General features: G+C 37.6%; 3 protein-coding genes and 1 long non-coding RNA gene across 8 annotated transcripts in view; 2 read left to right on the top strand and 2 right to left on the bottom strand.

Annotated features, from left to right (window-relative positions):
- oxt (Xylosyltransferase oxt) overlaps positions 1-10,835 on the bottom strand; it is a 39,138-nt gene extending 28,303 nt beyond the window's left edge. Inside the window, exon 1 of the mRNA XM_022841933.2 lies at positions 10,288-10,835. Within this exon, the coding sequence (XP_022697668.1) occupies positions 10,288-10,464 (177 nt within the window). The 5' untranslated portion in view covers positions 10,465-10,835. The remainder of the gene's footprint in view (positions 1-10,287) is intronic.
- LOC111265335 (uncharacterized) lies at positions 84-5,469 on the top strand. The gene is made up of 3 exons (XM_022841934.2): positions 84-455; positions 4,461-4,622; positions 4,952-5,469. The coding sequence occupies exons 1-3, from the start codon at positions 186-188 to the stop codon at positions 5,174-5,176; spliced, it is 657 nt and encodes a 218-aa protein (XP_022697669.1). The 5' UTR covers positions 84-185; the 3' UTR covers positions 5,177-5,469.
- A 139-nt stretch (positions 10,836-10,974) lies between the features above and the next one.
- On the top strand, positions 10,975-17,796 carry LOC111265339 (kanadaptin). Of its 5 annotated transcripts, XM_022841936.2 has the most exons (11): positions 10,985-11,236; positions 11,955-12,310; positions 12,445-12,629; positions 12,938-13,143; positions 13,826-13,934; positions 14,877-15,081; positions 15,396-15,576; positions 15,850-16,048; positions 16,233-16,434; positions 16,610-17,184; positions 17,371-17,796. In XM_022841936.2, the coding sequence occupies exons 2-11, from the start codon at positions 11,964-11,966 to the stop codon at positions 17,511-17,513; spliced, it is 2,352 nt and encodes a 783-aa protein (XP_022697671.1). In that variant the 5' UTR covers positions 10,985-11,236; positions 11,955-11,963; the 3' UTR covers positions 17,514-17,796. The 5 variants fall into 5 exon arrangements, with proteins under 5 accessions (XP_022697672.1, XP_086826583.1, XP_022697674.1 ...); XM_022841937.2 differs by lacking the exon at positions 17,371-17,796 and having other exon boundaries at positions 10,975-11,236; positions 16,678-16,838; XM_086970457.1 differs by lacking the exon at positions 17,371-17,796 and having other exon boundaries at positions 10,975-11,236; positions 16,233-16,438; positions 16,678-16,726.
- Positions 13,020-14,521, bottom strand: LOC111265340 (uncharacterized). Its single transcript, XR_002683397.2, has 3 exons — positions 14,273-14,521; positions 14,084-14,187; positions 13,020-13,096 (listed from the first exon to the last, which is right to left on the bottom strand). It is a non-coding gene; the product is annotated as an uncharacterized LOC111265340 (long non-coding RNA).
- Positions 17,797-17,803: the final 7 nt, after the last annotated feature.

Genomic DNA, 17,803 nt, shown 5'->3' with positions numbered 1-17,803 from the left:
CAAGAAGCTTTTAAACCATGTTATGATGACTGACGCGCATTGTTGTTTACATTCGGATAAACAGCTGACTATCTGAAACAAAACATTACACATGAAATCCATTGGCATATGGCAGTACTGATATTCTGTTTGTCGTGGATGCTAGCAGAAGAAGCACTAGAATTATTTTCTATAAGCTCAACCCAATGAATCTATATCAGTTAATTACTGGAGGCCTCAATGAGGTTAAAGAGGAAATTGCGAATGAAAGGGAGCACCGAGTTCACCTTGAACGAAGAATCACTGTGCTGGAGCGCAGAACCACCTTAAAATGGTCAGTACTTGTGGTTCTGTTGAGTCTGTTAATTAACTCAGCAATGGTGGCGCAAAAAGTTCCGCAAATCGCCGATAATACAATTGTCACCAACTTCACCTTCAGTCTCCATGACTCATGGCTAAATTATATTCTTCAAAAGGTAATTCATTTGCATATTTATGAAAATAGCTCCCTTATAATTCATTTATTAAATATCGTAGGCTAACTCGTAGTAAGCAACATTTTGAGATAATCAAAGAATATCCTGCTTGTTCAAACAAGATTGGTCCGACGGATAAATCTAGGATTAAAATTGCCCTTTTGGTACACAAAGAATAAGGAAAATCTAATAGTATCACAACATTTTCATATATACTAACAGAATAGTTTAAGTGAAGCTAACCAGTTTCAATCTGCTACTCGCAATATTGGTTGGAAAGAACAGATGTAATATGTATAACATACTATCACTTACGTTACCTAGATTGATACAGATGCTTTTTGGAGGAAAAGTGTCTTAGTGCATAAATCAGGCGAGGTTGTTCTGGAAACGATACTTAATCACTGACATATCGAAATAATCAAGGTCGTGCCGCTAAAATTTTTGAGTAGGTTCGGGCTGTTCGGTTGAATATTTATAAATTTTGCCTGGGGTCCGTGACTTTGCAGCTGTTTAACGCGCTTTAATAAAGCACACTAAGCTGATAAGCGAATTGAATAAGCCACGTTTAACAAACACTAAATCGTATATCTAGCTCTAATGTACTGTAAAAGCGTCTTTATATGGTTAATTTTAATCTGAAATATCCAAAAAAAGTGTACTTAACAAAGCACGAGAAGGAAAATAATGCCGGAATTTTGCTAATTACAAAAATTTGTTCGGAAAAATTAATTTCTGATGTTTACAGAGCTTATAGTTACTAAAAGAAACGTAAATCAGGATCCGGAAAAAAATATAACTTTTGTATGTTTAAGCCCAAACATATGAAATGTATGCATTTCTCAATAATTCCTTACTTTGCTTATTTCAGTACCTTTCAGGCAATAAGTGATCTTTGATAAGGCCAAAATATACTTGATGTCTTATAAAATGATTACCACTATTCTGTTTCATTATTATTGCAATGCTAGGAAAGTTCTGCAGAATCCAAGTGCAAGATATTTAACCTTTTCAGATATATACAGCTGGCAAAATAGAAATATTGCTCTAAAACCTTTATGTCTTTATGCCTCCTGTAAATGTTTACGTTAAATTAATTCGTCGCAATTTAGAAGAACTATGATGTTGCTATTATTAGGGGTTAAAAACTAAGTAGCTTTTAAACTAGACTCTTCAAAATTCTCAAGCACTGATGAAGTACTAATTAAATAGAGCATTACACAACGCGTTAGGGCTACCGATGTTATCAAAAAAGTCGCGCAACTCACCACAATGACACGCTGTAAAGTGTACTATCACATAACTTTATAAATGTGTTAAAAAAAAATACACTCATATAGGACTTCAGAACTTCCTGAACACACTCAAACAGTTATACGAAAGTATTAAACTGTCCAACTTCGTGGCGAGCTTTACGGGTACGACAGCTTTAACGTGCTCAGCTTTCGTCAACAACAAAGCCAAATAGACTGATTAGAAATCAGTCAAACGTCGCACCGATGAATCTAATGTAAAGCATTATAGACAAAGGGAGCAGACTGAGATTGCTGTCAACAGCTTGATGCATTATCTAGAATTCGCACTTTCGTAAAGCCAACTTTCAACTTTGCATATAGGCTTGTTTTGCTTTCTAGTATTTAAGAGCTACAGCGTCCGCGAGCACCCCGAACGGTCAGCCCAGGAAAGCTGCCCACGCCACTCCTTGACGCCTTATTTCAACTTAGGCTAGAACAGTCCCTAAATCAAGTATCGCTTGCATCAGTTCCTATTCGTGTATTATAACCTTTGCTGAAATTACGGGGATAAATGCTCCAACAGCTAGTTGAAGTTCCTGCCTTAACTAAAACGATGAGAAATATTTACCCAGTCTCCAGTAACTTATTTCTGATGTATCGCTGATATTCTTCGGCCGTAGCAGAAAGAACGGTAATCTTGACACTTGGTGCCTGTCTGAATCTGGAGAAACGCCTTACACATCATGAGCCCGAGATAAACTAGATCCTGCGCCACGAGCCCGACTCTGTCGATGACTTCGAGTATTATTGTAAGACGCCCCAAATGGCTGCCGAAGCCTTGTGAATGGTCGGCTCTGCCGTCTAGGTATACCTAACCTATTTAATATTTCATGGCACCCGAAACCCTATCTACGAGCCGTTTAGAACGTCGCCGAATTACTAATTATTTCTCCTTATTCGTGGGATTTATACTGATCTGTGAGTAGCCGTTTGGCAGACTGAATACGCTAAACAAGCGCGCTCCCAATAGCTGTAAAGAGCGTAGTTAGTCATGGAAATCAAATATGTCAATTTTGGTTACGGCCATGAGATTCCCGTGTTCGACGTAAAACCTCATAATTATGTTTTTTTTTTATCGAGCCACTGGACAGAACCAAGAACTTGATAAGAAATTCGATAATTCCGTTTGCCAGCATCGTTTGAACTTTTTCCTCCAACCACTTCACGTTGCGCAGGGATGACTTATCTTGGATGAAAGGAAATGGAATGATGATAGAATGACGGCATAGTCTACAGTGTCCAATCTGCTATGAACAAATTAAATAACTAGCATAATATGTGCAAGAGATTATCTATGAGCAAAGCCTTTGGCAGGAACACGGTGCTGTGAGATTTTATAAAAGCATGACATGATTTTACCAATAGTAGCTTTAGTTGGGCTGAACTCTGGGTGGCGAGCCATGCAGATTGAACTGAATATCTGCACTTTCCTGAGAAGTGTTCTCGCCTTGGCGCAGATCAGAGGGTAATCCTCTAATCTGTGTCAGACTCGATGCGCACGACGATTTGGCGCCTGAAAAGAATGCAATAGAAAGTCTACTTTTCGTGCTTTTCATTTTTGTTACTATTATCGATGCATCACATTCGTAGCGACTTGCTCGTGCGAGAGTTCGCCAGCCTCAAACACCCTAAGCCCGTCCAGAATTCCCGTTGCTAAACCAGCAGCTCGCGTCGTCCATGAGGGAGCCAGACACTGATCAGCTCACTGATGACAACGAATCACACGGCCTTGTTGCGTTCGCCGCAGAATCTGGTCCGCAGCTGTGGTCCACTTTGATAAATGCAAAGAAATTTAAAATATAAAATCTTTTGCTTGTACGGAGTCACGCAGCGGTTTCACTGGTGTTATAGTGCCATTATAAAAGTCAACGAGACCTTTTAACACCGCTTGGCGAGGTGAACGAGAGCTTCGTCCTTAATTACATTCACGCACTAATCATTACATTATCGATTGACCGGCTGCGCAGCAAAGCATCGGTTTGCATTGATTGCCATAACCACGTGCCACACATGCGTTTAACTGCCTAAAATCAGCTTTCAGGATCCGGGCCAGCGAACATCGGGAATCTTACGGCAGACACTGCTGCCTGTAGAATCAGACTACGGCGAACTCCGCCATTGCAACCATAAAAGCATTTCAGGGCTTCTTCTCCCAGCAGCATGGCTTTGATATCGCTTCTAGGCGAAGGTATCGATCGCGCTGCCAGCAAGTTGGAGCAACAGTGAGCAGAAATGGTAGCAGGCAACTGCGATACGATTTATCTGATTTGTTTTATTAAAAACACTAATTACAGTCGAGATGGACTTCAAATAGTTTATGTAGCGATTAGTGAATGCTTAAAAAAGTGGCTTGACAAGCCAAAGGCCCGTGATTCTGAACCCCGGTCGTACTGTGCCTACCTTTCTGCTCATAATACATTAATATTTAGTTTAAATAAAAATACTCTCAAAGCATTGGGCTGCTATATAAATATCAATGATTGTAACAACGCTGTCGTGGGAAATTTATGGGAGCTGTTCGCAGGATATTTTCCAAAGAAATCATGCTTTAGTTTATAGATATCATCATTAATGCTATCTATTTGCAAGATTCATTTTTGCGTTTCATCTCATGATCTTAATTGATTTATAACACGTACGTAGATAATGCTACATAATGTACATTTACGCTTGGTTTATTAACACATCTTGTCTTTCTTGTGTGAATCAGTGGAGACCAATCCACCTAGAGCAGAAGAGGCATTTCTCAACATGGGATATAACGTGGTACATAAAAGGAGTACTCGAAAAAGGTTCCGGGAGGGAAACCTTTAATCTCACTATTACAGCCGTGCCCTCTGGACGGCTCTCTAGAATCATGCCCGAAATCCAGGTATTTACATTGATTGGATCTTGTCGTAGTGATGATCATAACGTAATATGCAACATAAATAAAAGATGCGATACAATATCAGTGGCAATAGTAACAAGGCGAGAGTAGAAGATATTATAGGAGAAATATGATTCTTCTGTAGATCTACGTACGAGTCCATCGGACAGAGAAGATCATTAAAATTAAACTGTAAACAATTCCTATTTAGCATTCCAATATATACAAATCTCTAAACACCTGAATAGGTTTAATCATGACGAGATGCAACAATAATAAATGGCGTGAGAATAACACTGCTATATTATAAATATGTTCAACCTTATTAACAGGTGTTATTCCTCGACGAAGACGGTCAACCCCTTATGACGGAGACCGGATTTACCCCATATCCATTCAACGTTTCTGGCAACAGTGGCGTAAAAAACATAACAAGCAGCCCAGAATCAACTTCCCTTGTTCCGTTAGTTCGAAGTATTGATATACTTGGTCTTAGGAAGATGAACTTCATTAAAGAATCGATTGGGGTAGCTCTATATATCCGTAGATCTAAATAAAACCAAAATAGACTTTAAGGTTTATATATGTTCCTTGCGAATATCCTGAAAACTGTACAATTATTTCTTATTCGCAACTCGAATGATGAGCTTATACATAACATTTTTATTTGAGAAGATAAACAAAAATGACTTTGTTATAATCGATGGCTGCCTGCGGCGTTACAGTCTTAACAAATCACGTTAATGTTTGAAAGGCAGCTGCGTGACATTGAACTTAGAATCTACGCACAAACTTGTAGTTCCTGTTCTCTGTTGATATACCTTATAATAAAAAGAAACCGGATGAACACGATGGTGCCTTTTGCTTTGTGGAAACGCTTTTTGTAGAGAATTTCCTAAGAAATGCTATCATTTTCTTTTTCACTTACTATCTGTCTCACAAAATTGCTTTAGGAGTTTAAAAGTTTGTTTGTTTATCCTATGATATTTTTGGGACACTACACGATTTCAAAGGGAATTTTGGTTGGTTTTCGTTTGTAGTTATCGAAGCAAGCTCTAGTTAATAGTGCCATACGCTTACCATAAAAATGCCATACGTGGATTCATCCATAAATATATAAAATAGTTTTAAAAAAGGCATAGTCTACTAAGAAAATTTCGTTATAAACCTAAAAAGCTCAATCTGGTTATTGTGTCTGCGCCCTGTATTCAAGTCATTGAGGATGCTAGACAGCCTTTTTATTCGTTGACAGAAGAAGAAAATAGGTACATTTCTAAGAAAACGTTCGGCGTAGGTAAATACACTTCAGCTTCGCACCATCAAAGACAATCTATTTCAGAACAAAAAATAGTAAAAGCAAGCCCGACTAACTACGGGAATCACATACATTTAGAACGTTCATTGTAAGATTCATTAAATTAAAAGCAAGTTATACTTAAATAGCGTAAGAAATATTAAAACAATTAAATACCGAAGATTGGTAATACTGTGTGAAAAAGGCACTTTCAAAAAATATAATTTTTACATCAATGATAAGTACGTAAAATGTCCATACTGAATAGTTACAACGGCGGTCTCTCCAAAATTGTTTTGCTATTTTTTAGACCCAACCAAGTCGAAAGTTGTAAAGAAAACTAAATGGTTTACGCTCAGTACCCAAAATTGTAAAAGGCATTTGAATGACAAAATACATGTGCTAGAGATGCGAAAGGTCGACATAGTACACCCGTGTTTCCTGAGATGTCTTTAGTAATTTATACTGAAAGAAGAGGCTGCATTAAATAAAAAAATAAGAACAACTAGTACCTTATAAGAATTGTAGGTAAGATCATTGATCTTACCTAACCAATATAAATAATTATATTTATTAGACAGTTCAGTGTGGATTGCGATAAACGTTACTCTTGTCATTTTAAATGGCTTGTTTTAAAACTATACGATATTTCATTACTTTTTCTATGTTTCTAAGGTGCAATCATACTATTTCAAAGCTGACACTCTTCACTCAGAAAATGTCACTCAGAGACTTATAATCGACTATACAAAATCTGTAAAAAATGTAAGTAGTTTACGAATGTGAATTTTATGTTGGCTCCTCAAAGGCGAAAACAAGTCAGCATGTAAATCTTGTATTCGGTGAAAAGTCCAGAATTGGAAGCACCATAAGCCCATAGGTTTAAAAATTCCAGAAAAAATATTTTGAACTCAAAAATGACTCTATGGAAAACCCCGTGCGAAAATAAATAAAGAAACGTTGAAACCTGCAGTGGAAGTATGAAGTATCTTAAAGTGCGCGGGCGATAAAACCCAGGCTTGTGATATGAACTCTATTTGTTCATTTTGGCCAAATGAATAAGATACAAAAATTGAGATTAAAAATGACGACGTTAAGACACTTACTTCACTATGCTTTCACATAATAACCGTGACCCATTTTTGCATTTAATTGTAATTCATAACGAAAAATTAATCTTCTTCGATAAGCCTAAAAGGTCATACCAGTGGGTCGCAACTGAACCAACAAGATATCACCTTAGAACAAGGGTACAGCTTTAATAGTTTATGGTGTCTGTTTAATAGTCGAATGCAGGTCCTGTCTACTACCTGTTTTATGAACTCTGCTTCATCAATTACACCAAATATGGGTTTTACAATTACACCTAATATACAAGTATGCTGTAAATACAATATGAATACGAACAGATGATGCACAAACCCCGCGTTAAGTAGCCAGAACCACAGTAAAAAAAAGTCCAGAAATTGCAATCTCTGTCACTTGCTATATGCACCAAACATTGCTTTGGCAGATTAGCATATTCCTTAAGACTTTGCTCCCTTCATAACACAAGTAGTGTCTAAACTTTAATATGATGCCGATACTGCTATTCGAAATTTTTCTCGAAAGGCCTATTGAACTCTTATACTTCAGACATCTATAGCAGCGGAATTGATAAGTTACCATCCGAATAACAGGAAACCATAGACATAAATACGAAAATACGAGAATGAAGTGTCTGCAAAAAGTTTGAACGTCAAGCTATCTTATTTTCGTGGCTCTTGTATGATATGTAAACTACTTTAGACGAAAGTAATAACACTGGATCTACCAAGAAGTCAAGTTCACAGCTTCCTTTTTTTTGGCCTTGTTCTTTCAAGTATATACTTTGCTGCCACAGGTACAACCGTATGTAAAGCAGAACGATTTCAATACCTACAGAAGTGTGTTGGGTATACGTTAATATACATTTCTCCAAGTGGTGACAAATAAGCTTGTGAGGCACCTAGATTCCAAAAGTGTGGCAAGTTTGTTCGCTATACACAGACAGATGAATCCGACCAGATTCGTCTATAATATCTAGAATGCTCCCGGTTTCTCTCAATAAAAGGTATAAGTTGTGTTTTTCAAGCGTCGGTGTTGACGTCATTGCTGCCGTTATAAACGTTCCGAGAAGCAGCTAATAGAGTCGCCTTCCTTAAAACGAGTCAGCCGTTTGTGAACTATGCCTTTAGGAACTGCCGAACGCTTCCACATTTGGAGCATTTCGTTCGCAGTCTCGTTTTTTCTTCACAAAAACAAAAACAATTTCATAAAAAACACAATCGTTTGATAGTTGTTGGCATCTTTCATTTTTTTTTCTCAAACACAATTCGATAATAACGCTTTGGACAATTGCAAACAGATATCCACGACTTCAATGTAGATGGAAATAATCAAACCGTTCTATACTGATTAGAACCCTTCTTCCTACAGCGAGCCAAGTTATATCAACATGTGCTTTTAAAAGACTTCTTAGTTTAACCAAGCCCTCTTAAGATACATGAGAAACCGATATATAAAGATTACTATTAATGTCATAGTTGTAAAACCAATTATATGTTTCTTACAATATATATCACTGGAAATAAATTTGTTTGTTGTTACAAAAACCAAATGAGAAATAAAGGAACACGCAAGCATTAGTCACATTAGCTTCAATCCGGTTAACCCTGATACGTTGGTTGTCCTATATGATGCGTGGGATAACGTTTACGTATGGGGCCCCAAAAGAAGTCTTACGTAAACTATGCGTATGACCTGATTAACAGTAATGATCGTATCATGACATAAGAGACCAACAGATCAGCCACCGTCTTGTTACAATAGTAAACTTAGTTACGTAGAATGTGCAATATAAGCAAGTTATCAATATAAGCAACGACTTTTTCGCCACTCCAATTAAAAATAGTATCGTTATATTTTCTTGTTCTAACCCCGCAGGTTACAAGGTAAATGTCGATGACGGAGTTGGAATATTATATAATTATCTAATATTATTTCTATAAATTTGAGAGAACGATATAAACGGGCTATCCCAGGACTTCTGCTATATAACATATACTCGACTAAATAGATCGACTTATCGCTAACAATATAGCTGAAGCAAAATACAATCTGTAAATAACAAAGCCAACTAGTAGTCCGTTTAACTGGCAAATTCTCTTCTTAATTAAAGATTAAGGATTTATAAAATAAATAATAGACTTAACAGAAGACAAAGCTCAGCGGTACAACCTACAAATACCCTTACTTTTTCTTCTTTTTTGGGTGCAATTTCACTATCGGAAAGGAATGTTCCGTAAAAATCCAACTATGCCCCGCAACAGATGCAATTTTGCAGTTCTGGCCGGCTCATTAAACTCACTCAAAAAAAGAAAGAACGGGAGGTCGATAAAAGCCACCTTCCGTTCCTATAATAATAATTAGTTATATTGATAATTACGAACTGAATTTATTTTATAAATCAACATGTTCCCACAAATAAAGCAATCTCAATAAATCACATGGATCAAACCATATTGAACAGTTGCTTTTCTTGACCAGAGCAGCGTGACCCACAAGTTAGAGGTTTTGGCTTTACTATCCAACTATTTTCAAGTTATTTCACGTCTGTCACGCAGCAGGCAATCAATAGCGCACAAATGCTGCTACCAGTTGAGATTTTCTGTTGAGTAGGAGGGGTAAGCTAATAAGGACTAAACTGTTTCGTCTCTCCCCGCCCTACTCCGCTCAACGCCTATCTTTTTTATGAAGTTAGCCAATATGCTAATGGCCTAATCATGGATCTGGTGTCGATTTGGAGCCTTCTAAATATAATCAATCCACAATGAGCTACTGCAGCAAAAGCTATTTAGTATATTCAGCTATTCAAAGCGCTGGGCAGTTCAGATTTGGCCTGGCTCTATAGTATTGCTGTTGCCTAATATACCCGAATATACAGTTCTGCATTTGGGTCCAGTCAGGTCTCGACAGTTTTGAGAATTGTTTTAAAAAAAAGTAAGTTGTATTAAACATAAGCAGCTTCGTAAAAAAAAACGCGGTGTTTGCGAACCTGTGTACCTAAAAAGGCCCTCTTTTTATATAAAATACTTTTTTTGGCTTAATATTTTCTAAGTTCATTCTCCCATAATGAAGGTCTGTGTGAATCTCTAGTATTCCCAATTTTTCATTGCCCAAATTCCAAACTTTTACAGAAATTTATTACTATTTCTATAAAGGATTTCTCTATAAACTTTAAGCAAAAAGTTTATTGTGTAAATAGTATGACAGTCCGACTAGTCTAGTTAAGTCTACAATCGAACACACTTGTCCATAAACGTTTTTAATCGGCCACGGGTAGCAAATACTAACCTTAGAAGTGTGAAACGCGCCGGCCGGTGGAAGTGACTCCGGAAGCCAGTGAAGGCTATAAACGAGAAATAAGCCTTGACTAATGATAATAGCCAAAGCAACGAAAATAAACGGCAAATATTTCCGAAATACCCGAACAGGGTTGGAACGACCTCCTCGGGAAGCCACAGAACACATTCCGTCACTTTAGATGTACTTGCTATTTCTTGCCCATATTAGTTTGTCTTGTGCCCCTAGTTTTTCCCACATTGGTGTCACAAAAACCGATGCATATCGCATACACTAAATAGTGCCATTAAAGAAACATTGTTGGAATTCAACGAACACGCACCTTTTAGAAAATCAGCTGTTTTAAATGCTGAGAACTTGTTATTGTAATAGAAAACACCTTTTTGCTTGTCGTACTCTGTACCTACTACCGCTAGCAATAATATCCATATCAACAGGAAGATAGAAGACTCTCCACGACAGGCACTAAGCTAAAAACTCTTTCCAACACATGAGTGCAACTCAATAAATGCGGCATTACAGGCTACGGCAAGATTCGAAAGAGAGACTGTGAACTCTGAGCAGTCCGACACTTCCGAAAAATACAATACATCAAAGGTTTGATTACAGGTATCTTACATTGAAAAAAAAGGTGTGCTAAATGTTTATTGATTTTTGTCATGTTTATCATATGAGCCATATTTGCAATACATGAGCACCGACAGTTGGTTAGATTATCGCATTATGTAAGAGGAAGTCAGGATAAAGCTCGGAATAACATGTCTGCTCCGAACAATCCTCAAAGTTTTCGAAACCGTGGAATTTGTTCTTATATAACATTTGAGTGTCAATGTAAACCTCATTAATCTTACGCACTGTTAAAATTTACTTTCTACCGTGGTGATAGTCGTACTACAAACAGTAAAATTCGTTTGAGTTCATCTGGAAGTAGGAATATCAGGTGAGGATTCATTTTACAGTGTGAAGCATGTTCGAGTTTACAACTTTTCATTACATTTTTTCATAGATACACGCACAAGATGTTTGCGCGAACTTTTACCACTTTAACATGTAGTCGTCCATCGGAGACTGCAGAAGGTGCATATACAGGACACGCCCGGTATGCTTTTATCACAGATTTCTTGATCAAGTGAAAATTTGGTCTTCGTTTATTATATAATCGGCTCACGCAAAGCATTACTTATCTCGTGATTTAGTTTATCCTATGACGTTTCTCGCATTAAATCATTTATAAGCCAAACCAACTGATGAACCAGATGAGGTCGTTTTCAACATATACTATAAACAACGCTTTTATAGAAAAGGTCTACCTTCAACAGTGTTTCATACTCGGATATGGTGTCGTAGGATATTAATGAAAAGCAAATACGAAATTATTATACACTGGATCTATAATTTTTCACCGAAGACCTATGGTTAATTTTTGTATTTAATTCATCACAGATTTTGAATGTTCGAGGGTAATTGGACAGTATAATGGTACCTTAAATACGTTACATAGAAGAAACAAGGCTATTTATAGTTGAATATTCTTTGCAAAATATAGAGAGAAGGAAGACAACCGAAAACAAGTGTTAGACCACGTTTCAAGTGAGCAGAGTGCACGTTTAAATTTACTTGACAATATCACTAAGTAATATATCCGACTCTCTTCTAAGGAGCTCGCTATGTCGTCTTCGGGGGATGACAAAATGCCAGCGCCACCCCCGACTTGCGAATTTAAGAAACCGCCGGCTCTACTCACAGTAGGAAAGGTTGGCGGCAAAAAGAAGTTTAGGGCTCCGGAACCACCAAAATTGAATACTCCACCGATAACAATTGCTAAAGAGAACAGCACCTTATTGGAAAAAAAGGAGGGAAAAGATCAATCGCTCGTACCTGTTCCCATGGTAAAGCTCAAGCAGACTACACTCTCAATAGGACCTGATAGCCAAGACGGAAAGATCTTGTACCCTGCACAGAAATGTCCGTACGATGAACCTTCTTGGGGTGGACGGCCCGAAGTTGACTTTAGGTACGTACATCACAGGGTCTAAAAAGTAGCTAGAAGAAGCAGTTAGGAAGCTTTAATTCATAGTGAAACATATATATTGTATGATATGCAATGTACTGTGTTGTTCGACCCTTAATGTAGTGTAGCTGTTTCAGATTGTCGGTATTAAAGAACGGTACAATCATCGGATCGGAAAAGCTTGCAAAAAGCTTTTTTGTCGTTGGAAGACATCAAGACTGCGATCTCATCATGGAACATCCATCCATTTCACGATTTCATGCAGTACTTCAATATCGAAAACCTCATCCGGATGCCACAGATCCGGAGAAACGGCTGGGAGGCACGTACCTATCATGATAATGTAATATAATACAGTAGAATTACATAATGAAATACTGTACTACCATTCAAGTTTTTAGTGAAATGTGCTGTCATTTCGAATCAGTTACTACATATTAGTATAATACTGATTTATTCTATTTATTCATCTGGGCAAATAAGAGATGAGAGCCACTACTGTTAAAAATAAAATAAACCGCATGGACCTCAAATACCCGCAGCTAGGCCAAATAACAGCGAAAAAAAAAAACAAACAAGTATTATATGACCATATTAACTGGTACCATTATCTGTTTATTATCTTTGCAGGATTTTATTTATTTGATCTTGGTTCCACCCATGGCACACAACTAAATCGCCAACCGGTTGACGCAAAGAGTTACCGCCGTGTTCGCGTAGGCCATCACATAAAGTTTGGGTTTAGCACCCGCGCATTTATCCTCGAAGGCCCAGCGGAAGACGAGGAGGCTGAAAGCGAACTCAGCGTGACCGAAATTATTGAGTTGCGTAAGAAGGTAAGAAGAACCTCATAACGCTAAAGATCATAACGCAAATTATTACAGTCAAATTGCCTACTATGTATATCATATTCAAATGCTGCATCTGCCACATGTACTATTGTGTTAAATAGAATCCGACGGTAGGTTTCGTTTAAAAGAAATAATGCGCAAACCGTTTAATAAGATTAAATAATCAAAGAATAATTTGAGGCTTGTTAGCCATTTAAGCTGTATAACAGGAACATAAATTTAATTTAAAATATGAAGTCTGGTCTATGCAGAACGAAAGTCTATTTTGTAACGTTAAGTAAACGGTTCGCCTATTGTGGTTGGGACCGCTTAAGCTTCTGCCCTATTCTATAGGTGATGTCTTTTTCATTGGAAAGCACTCAAGGAAGCGTTTTCAAATAGCTGATGCTCCGGAAAACCGCGATAACCTTTCTCATAACGTAGTAAATACGAAAGTAAATTTTTCTTGTCTTTTGTTAGGTGAATTTAATTTAATTGTAATTTATAATCGTTATCGTCCCAGGAAAAACCATATGATTGAATTTAGTTTTTTTTTTTCTAAGACAAGAAAGACACCCAGCGTCAAGCTATGTGTTACTAATTCTGAATGAGACTGCATCACTATGCAAAATGAATTGAAACTCTTGCGTTAAAGATTTCTTCTATAAAAAAGTTTTATTTATTTCAGCGTGAAGCCGAGTGGAAACTAATGCGAGAAGCCGAAAGAGTGTCAAAAGAAGAAGCCGCCAGGAAAAGGGACGAAGAGGATAGAGACGCGGGTATTAACTGGGGAATGGGTAAGTTAATTGTGTTGCTCAAAAGTGAAATTCAAGCGGAAATTGTGAAATATGATGATATGTCAAACTATATAAATTCGTCTTTGTTCAATATAATAGAATTAGAGTCAGTCATCATTGCTTCTTTTATGTAGTATGTCCATAAGTACCATTATCGGTATTGTAGTTTCGTGCGATCGTTGCTCTAGCTGTGACAGCATTTCGCTTAAGAACCTGGCGACGGATAGTTTGAAACCGATAGTGCGATAAACACCTGCAGGTACACATACAAATCGCTTTCAGTAAGGCACCTATATCAGTAGCATAGATAAAGCCGTGTTCTTGACTTGCATACTTACAGTGTTTACGCTATTCAGCAATGTTAATTGCGTGACTTATATGAGACGTGCCCCTGCAACTCTAAAAAAGGCAAAAGGGTTTGATTAGCGTGCCGTCCCAAAACAGAAAACTTGCTCCTAGCGAAAAGGATTGATGTCATGGCGTGGGGCTGCTTTCCATTATTATACGTACGCAATGTAGTTCCTGAGTAAAAGAAATATGTGCAAAACGTAGTTGTTGTAAATGATCACATATTATAAGAAACTGAGAAGTAAGAACGACCTTATGTATTTCGTATGTAAAAGGCAGTATAAATAAATCAAACGCTTTTGTTGTATGCCAAAGCACCAATCTTTTTGGTCAAATAACCGCACCAATGGTGTTTTTAAGGAAATCCAGTTATTTCGGTTGAATGCGGTTGTGACACAGTTAACAATAAAGATTAAGTTTGCCAAAACCTTAAGTTGTATTTCACAAGCACTTGACGTCATGTTACAGTAAGCTATCAATGCAAAAAATTTCAATGGCTTTATAGGGAATTTTAAATGATTTGTCGTTAGAACTGTAAAATCGGTATCTCGCTGAAACTTAATTCGTGCTATATTTAACTTGATCCTGTTTCAGCGGAGGATGCGACAGAAGAGGACGAAGAATGTCCTACAATGTCCGATGTAAACCCTTTTGCGTTTGGAACAGCTGAAAATGTAGACGAACAACTGTACCTTGATGACCCGAAGAAAACGTTGCGTGGCTGGTTTGAGCGCGAAGGATACGAGCTCGAGTACCATGTTGAGGAAAAAGGACCACAGCAATTTATTTGTAGAGTCAAGTAAGTTAAATTATTTGCAAATTCTTTAAAGTATTCAAATCATTTGTACACTGAAGCAAAATAAATTTTGATTACAAATGCGTACGTTAATACCTGCGCTGCACGGTTCAATATGTCACTCGCGCTTAGACAATAAAACTTAAATTGATAGTGCTCATTTACCAGTTTTGATAGTATTATGACAGGTTAGATAATCAGACGGTCCCACTGCTTTTAGTAATCTACTAACTGAGTTAGCTTTGTATTTCAAGCTACTACGCAAGAGTTAGTTATAAGAATTTCCCTCCTCTTGTTATGTCTTTTATGAAATTCAGATTACCAATCGATGTAGGCAGCGGTTCAGCTGTAATAGCGGAGGCATGTGTAAAGGGCCGCAAGAAGGAAGCCGTCGTACAATGTGCCATGGAAGCGTGTCGGATTCTCGATCGCCATGGTGAACTCAGGAAGGCGCATCATGATAGTCGTGCCAAGAAGAATTTAAAAAACTGGAAAGAGGTTATTGGACATTATCATTTTACTCAATACACCGTAGCTTCCTATGCCATGTCTTTTTTCCCGCGAGACCCTTCTGTGACTTGATTTTAATCTTAGATTTGTTGTTTGTTTTGTCGCACTGTTATGCCAACCATAAGCAGTTCTTTTCTTGGAACATTTCCCGTAGTCCAAATTGATTCCTGCTTTGCTATTCTAGTACCTACCAATGCATGTGATAATAATGATATATTCCTAGTATCAAAATATCTAGCCAATGTTTTTTTCAATATTCAGGATGATTACTATGATAGCGACGAAGACGAGTTCTTTGACCGTACAGGAGATCTCGTTACCAAACGGGAACAACGTAAGGCTCGATTGGAACACAAAGGACAAACGGTTGAGACGTATGAGAGCCTGAAGGAAAAACTTGCTATAACTGAAAATGCGATTAGAGAGATCAACGAATCACTTGAGAAGTCGAAGGCTGTCGGTACGATTTATCTCTTGTTTTTGAAACAGATCTCTTTTTTCTAGATAGCCACGATATTTTCTCAGCTAATCTTGATTATTCTACTTACAGAGGAATTGTTTAATAATCTGAAATATAAATTATTATAGATGACAATGATGCTAGCAAAAACAAAGATTAAAGAAATTATTCACATTATTTTCAGAAGCAGCAAGCAAAGCATCAGGCGATGGTGGTGACAGTTTAGAATCGTTCATGAAACAATTGAAGGCCGGCACGGCGTTGGATAAAGCGAAACGATCCCAACTGAGACTTGACCATGCTCGTCTGACAGCTGAACAGATTCGTCTGATACGGCTGGTCAATATCGCAAAACCCACTGAATTGCCTCCACTAAAAGCGATGTCGTAGGTATCGGAGTGAGTTGTTTGTACATTTTTAACGAAGAATCAACGATTTTTGACATTAATTCGTTTGCACAACATTTGAGCATTTTGATAAATTACAACTTTAATTTTACATGATTATAGCTAATTTTATTTGGTATCTTCAACCCAATAATTATTAATTTTTGTTATAAAGAATATTGCCGGATTCATCATTGAAAGAAGGACAAAGAAGTACTGAAAAATCCGTCACTCCAATGGTAGGATCGATGCGAGGTAGGAAACGACCCGTTCTGCCACTGACCGGAATGCCGGCTAAAGTGATGCGGATGCACCTGGAAGACGCTAATGATAAAGTTTTGACTTCGACCAAGACTAGCGACTCAACAGTTCTTCGAGCAGAGCCACAAAACAAAAAAGAAGAGGACGAAAATGAAACGAAAGTAGAGAAGAACACAGAAGACGAAGACCAAAACAAAGTAAACCCAATAAAAATAGAACAGAAGGAAACGATGACCAGTACCCGGGAAAACAGTATCGATATTCATCGAAACAATGCTCATATTTCAGGAAATTCGGATGACATAAAGAACGAAAAAAATAAAATGATACCGACAGAAATAAAACAGCACACGATTGCCAAGTTTCAACAGCTAAATCTAACGAGACCACAAAGGGCAATCGGACCAACACTGCCGCCGGGAATGCTGGAAGCCTTGAACAAAACATCAACAGATGACACTGCAGAGAACAATAAACTATTAAAATTACGTAAGTAAGATTTTGTTTTTCAGATAGCGAGAACATATGTTTTTCCACTTTTATAATTTAATTCAGGTATTCAAACGCCGTTTTGGTAAATCTTTCAAATACATGCCGTGATTCCAAAAACCTTTTGCTATAGTTGAAAGATCTCCACAAAAAACGCACCTCTTTTGTAAAACGTAAATATTTCAGAACCATCAATAAATGCAGCAGTGGCAGAAAATATTCGTGAAAGCAGTACACCAACAAGAAATGAAGATTTTGATGACTGGCTTCCTCCAGCAGGGCAGACTGGTGATGGAAGAACCCCACTCAACGATAAGTTTGGCTACTAGTTTCATGCATAGAATATCATTGGCAAACATTTAGAATAAATGAATGGAGCTGACCCATCGATCCGCCTATTGCACAGAATTTACTAAGCAATCCCTAAGAAGATCAATGGATTTTAAGCAATAAGTCGGGTAGGGCCACTATTCGGTTACTACAGAAAACCAGCCAGATTTGTGCGTTTGAATACGATCCAAAACATGTTCTGGAACAAAAGGTGCACAATCATTCTGCGACAATGCTGCACGTTTGCGTCTGTCTTTTGCCTAGTTAAGCTCGATTGTTACATCACACA

Source organism: Varroa jacobsoni, unplaced genomic scaffold (genome assembly GCF_002532875.2).
Source record: "Varroa jacobsoni isolate VJ856 unplaced genomic scaffold, vjacob_1.0 scaffold_958, whole genome shotgun sequence".
Lineage (NCBI taxonomy): Eukaryota > Metazoa > Arthropoda > Arachnida > Mesostigmata > Varroidae > Varroa > Varroa jacobsoni.
Note: the sequence above shows the minus strand (reverse complement) of the source record. Positions and strands in the feature narration are given on the sequence as shown.

Bases quoted from the DNA above. Each gene is read 5' to 3' on its own strand.
- LOC111265339 (XM_022841936.2), top strand. From the start codon at position 11,964: ATGTCGTCTTCGGGGGATGACAAAATGCCAGCGCCACCCCCGACTTGC. The intron at 13,935-14,876 runs GTAAGTTAATTG...ATCCTGTTTCAG, and splicing joins GGGTATTAACTGGGGAATGG to CGGAGGATGCGACAGAAGAG. The intron at 15,082-15,395 runs GTAAGTTAAATT...TATGAAATTCAG, and splicing joins CAATTTATTTGTAGAGTCAA to ATTACCAATCGATGTAGGCA.
- LOC111265335 (XM_022841934.2), top strand. From the start codon at position 186: ATGAATCTATATCAGTTAATTACTGGAGGCCTCAATGAGGTTAAAGAG. The intron at 456-4,460 runs GTAATTCATTTG...TGTGTGAATCAG, and splicing joins TAAATTATATTCTTCAAAAG to TGGAGACCAATCCACCTAGA. The intron at 4,623-4,951 runs GTATTTACATTG...CCTTATTAACAG, and splicing joins GAATCATGCCCGAAATCCAG to GTGTTATTCCTCGACGAAGA.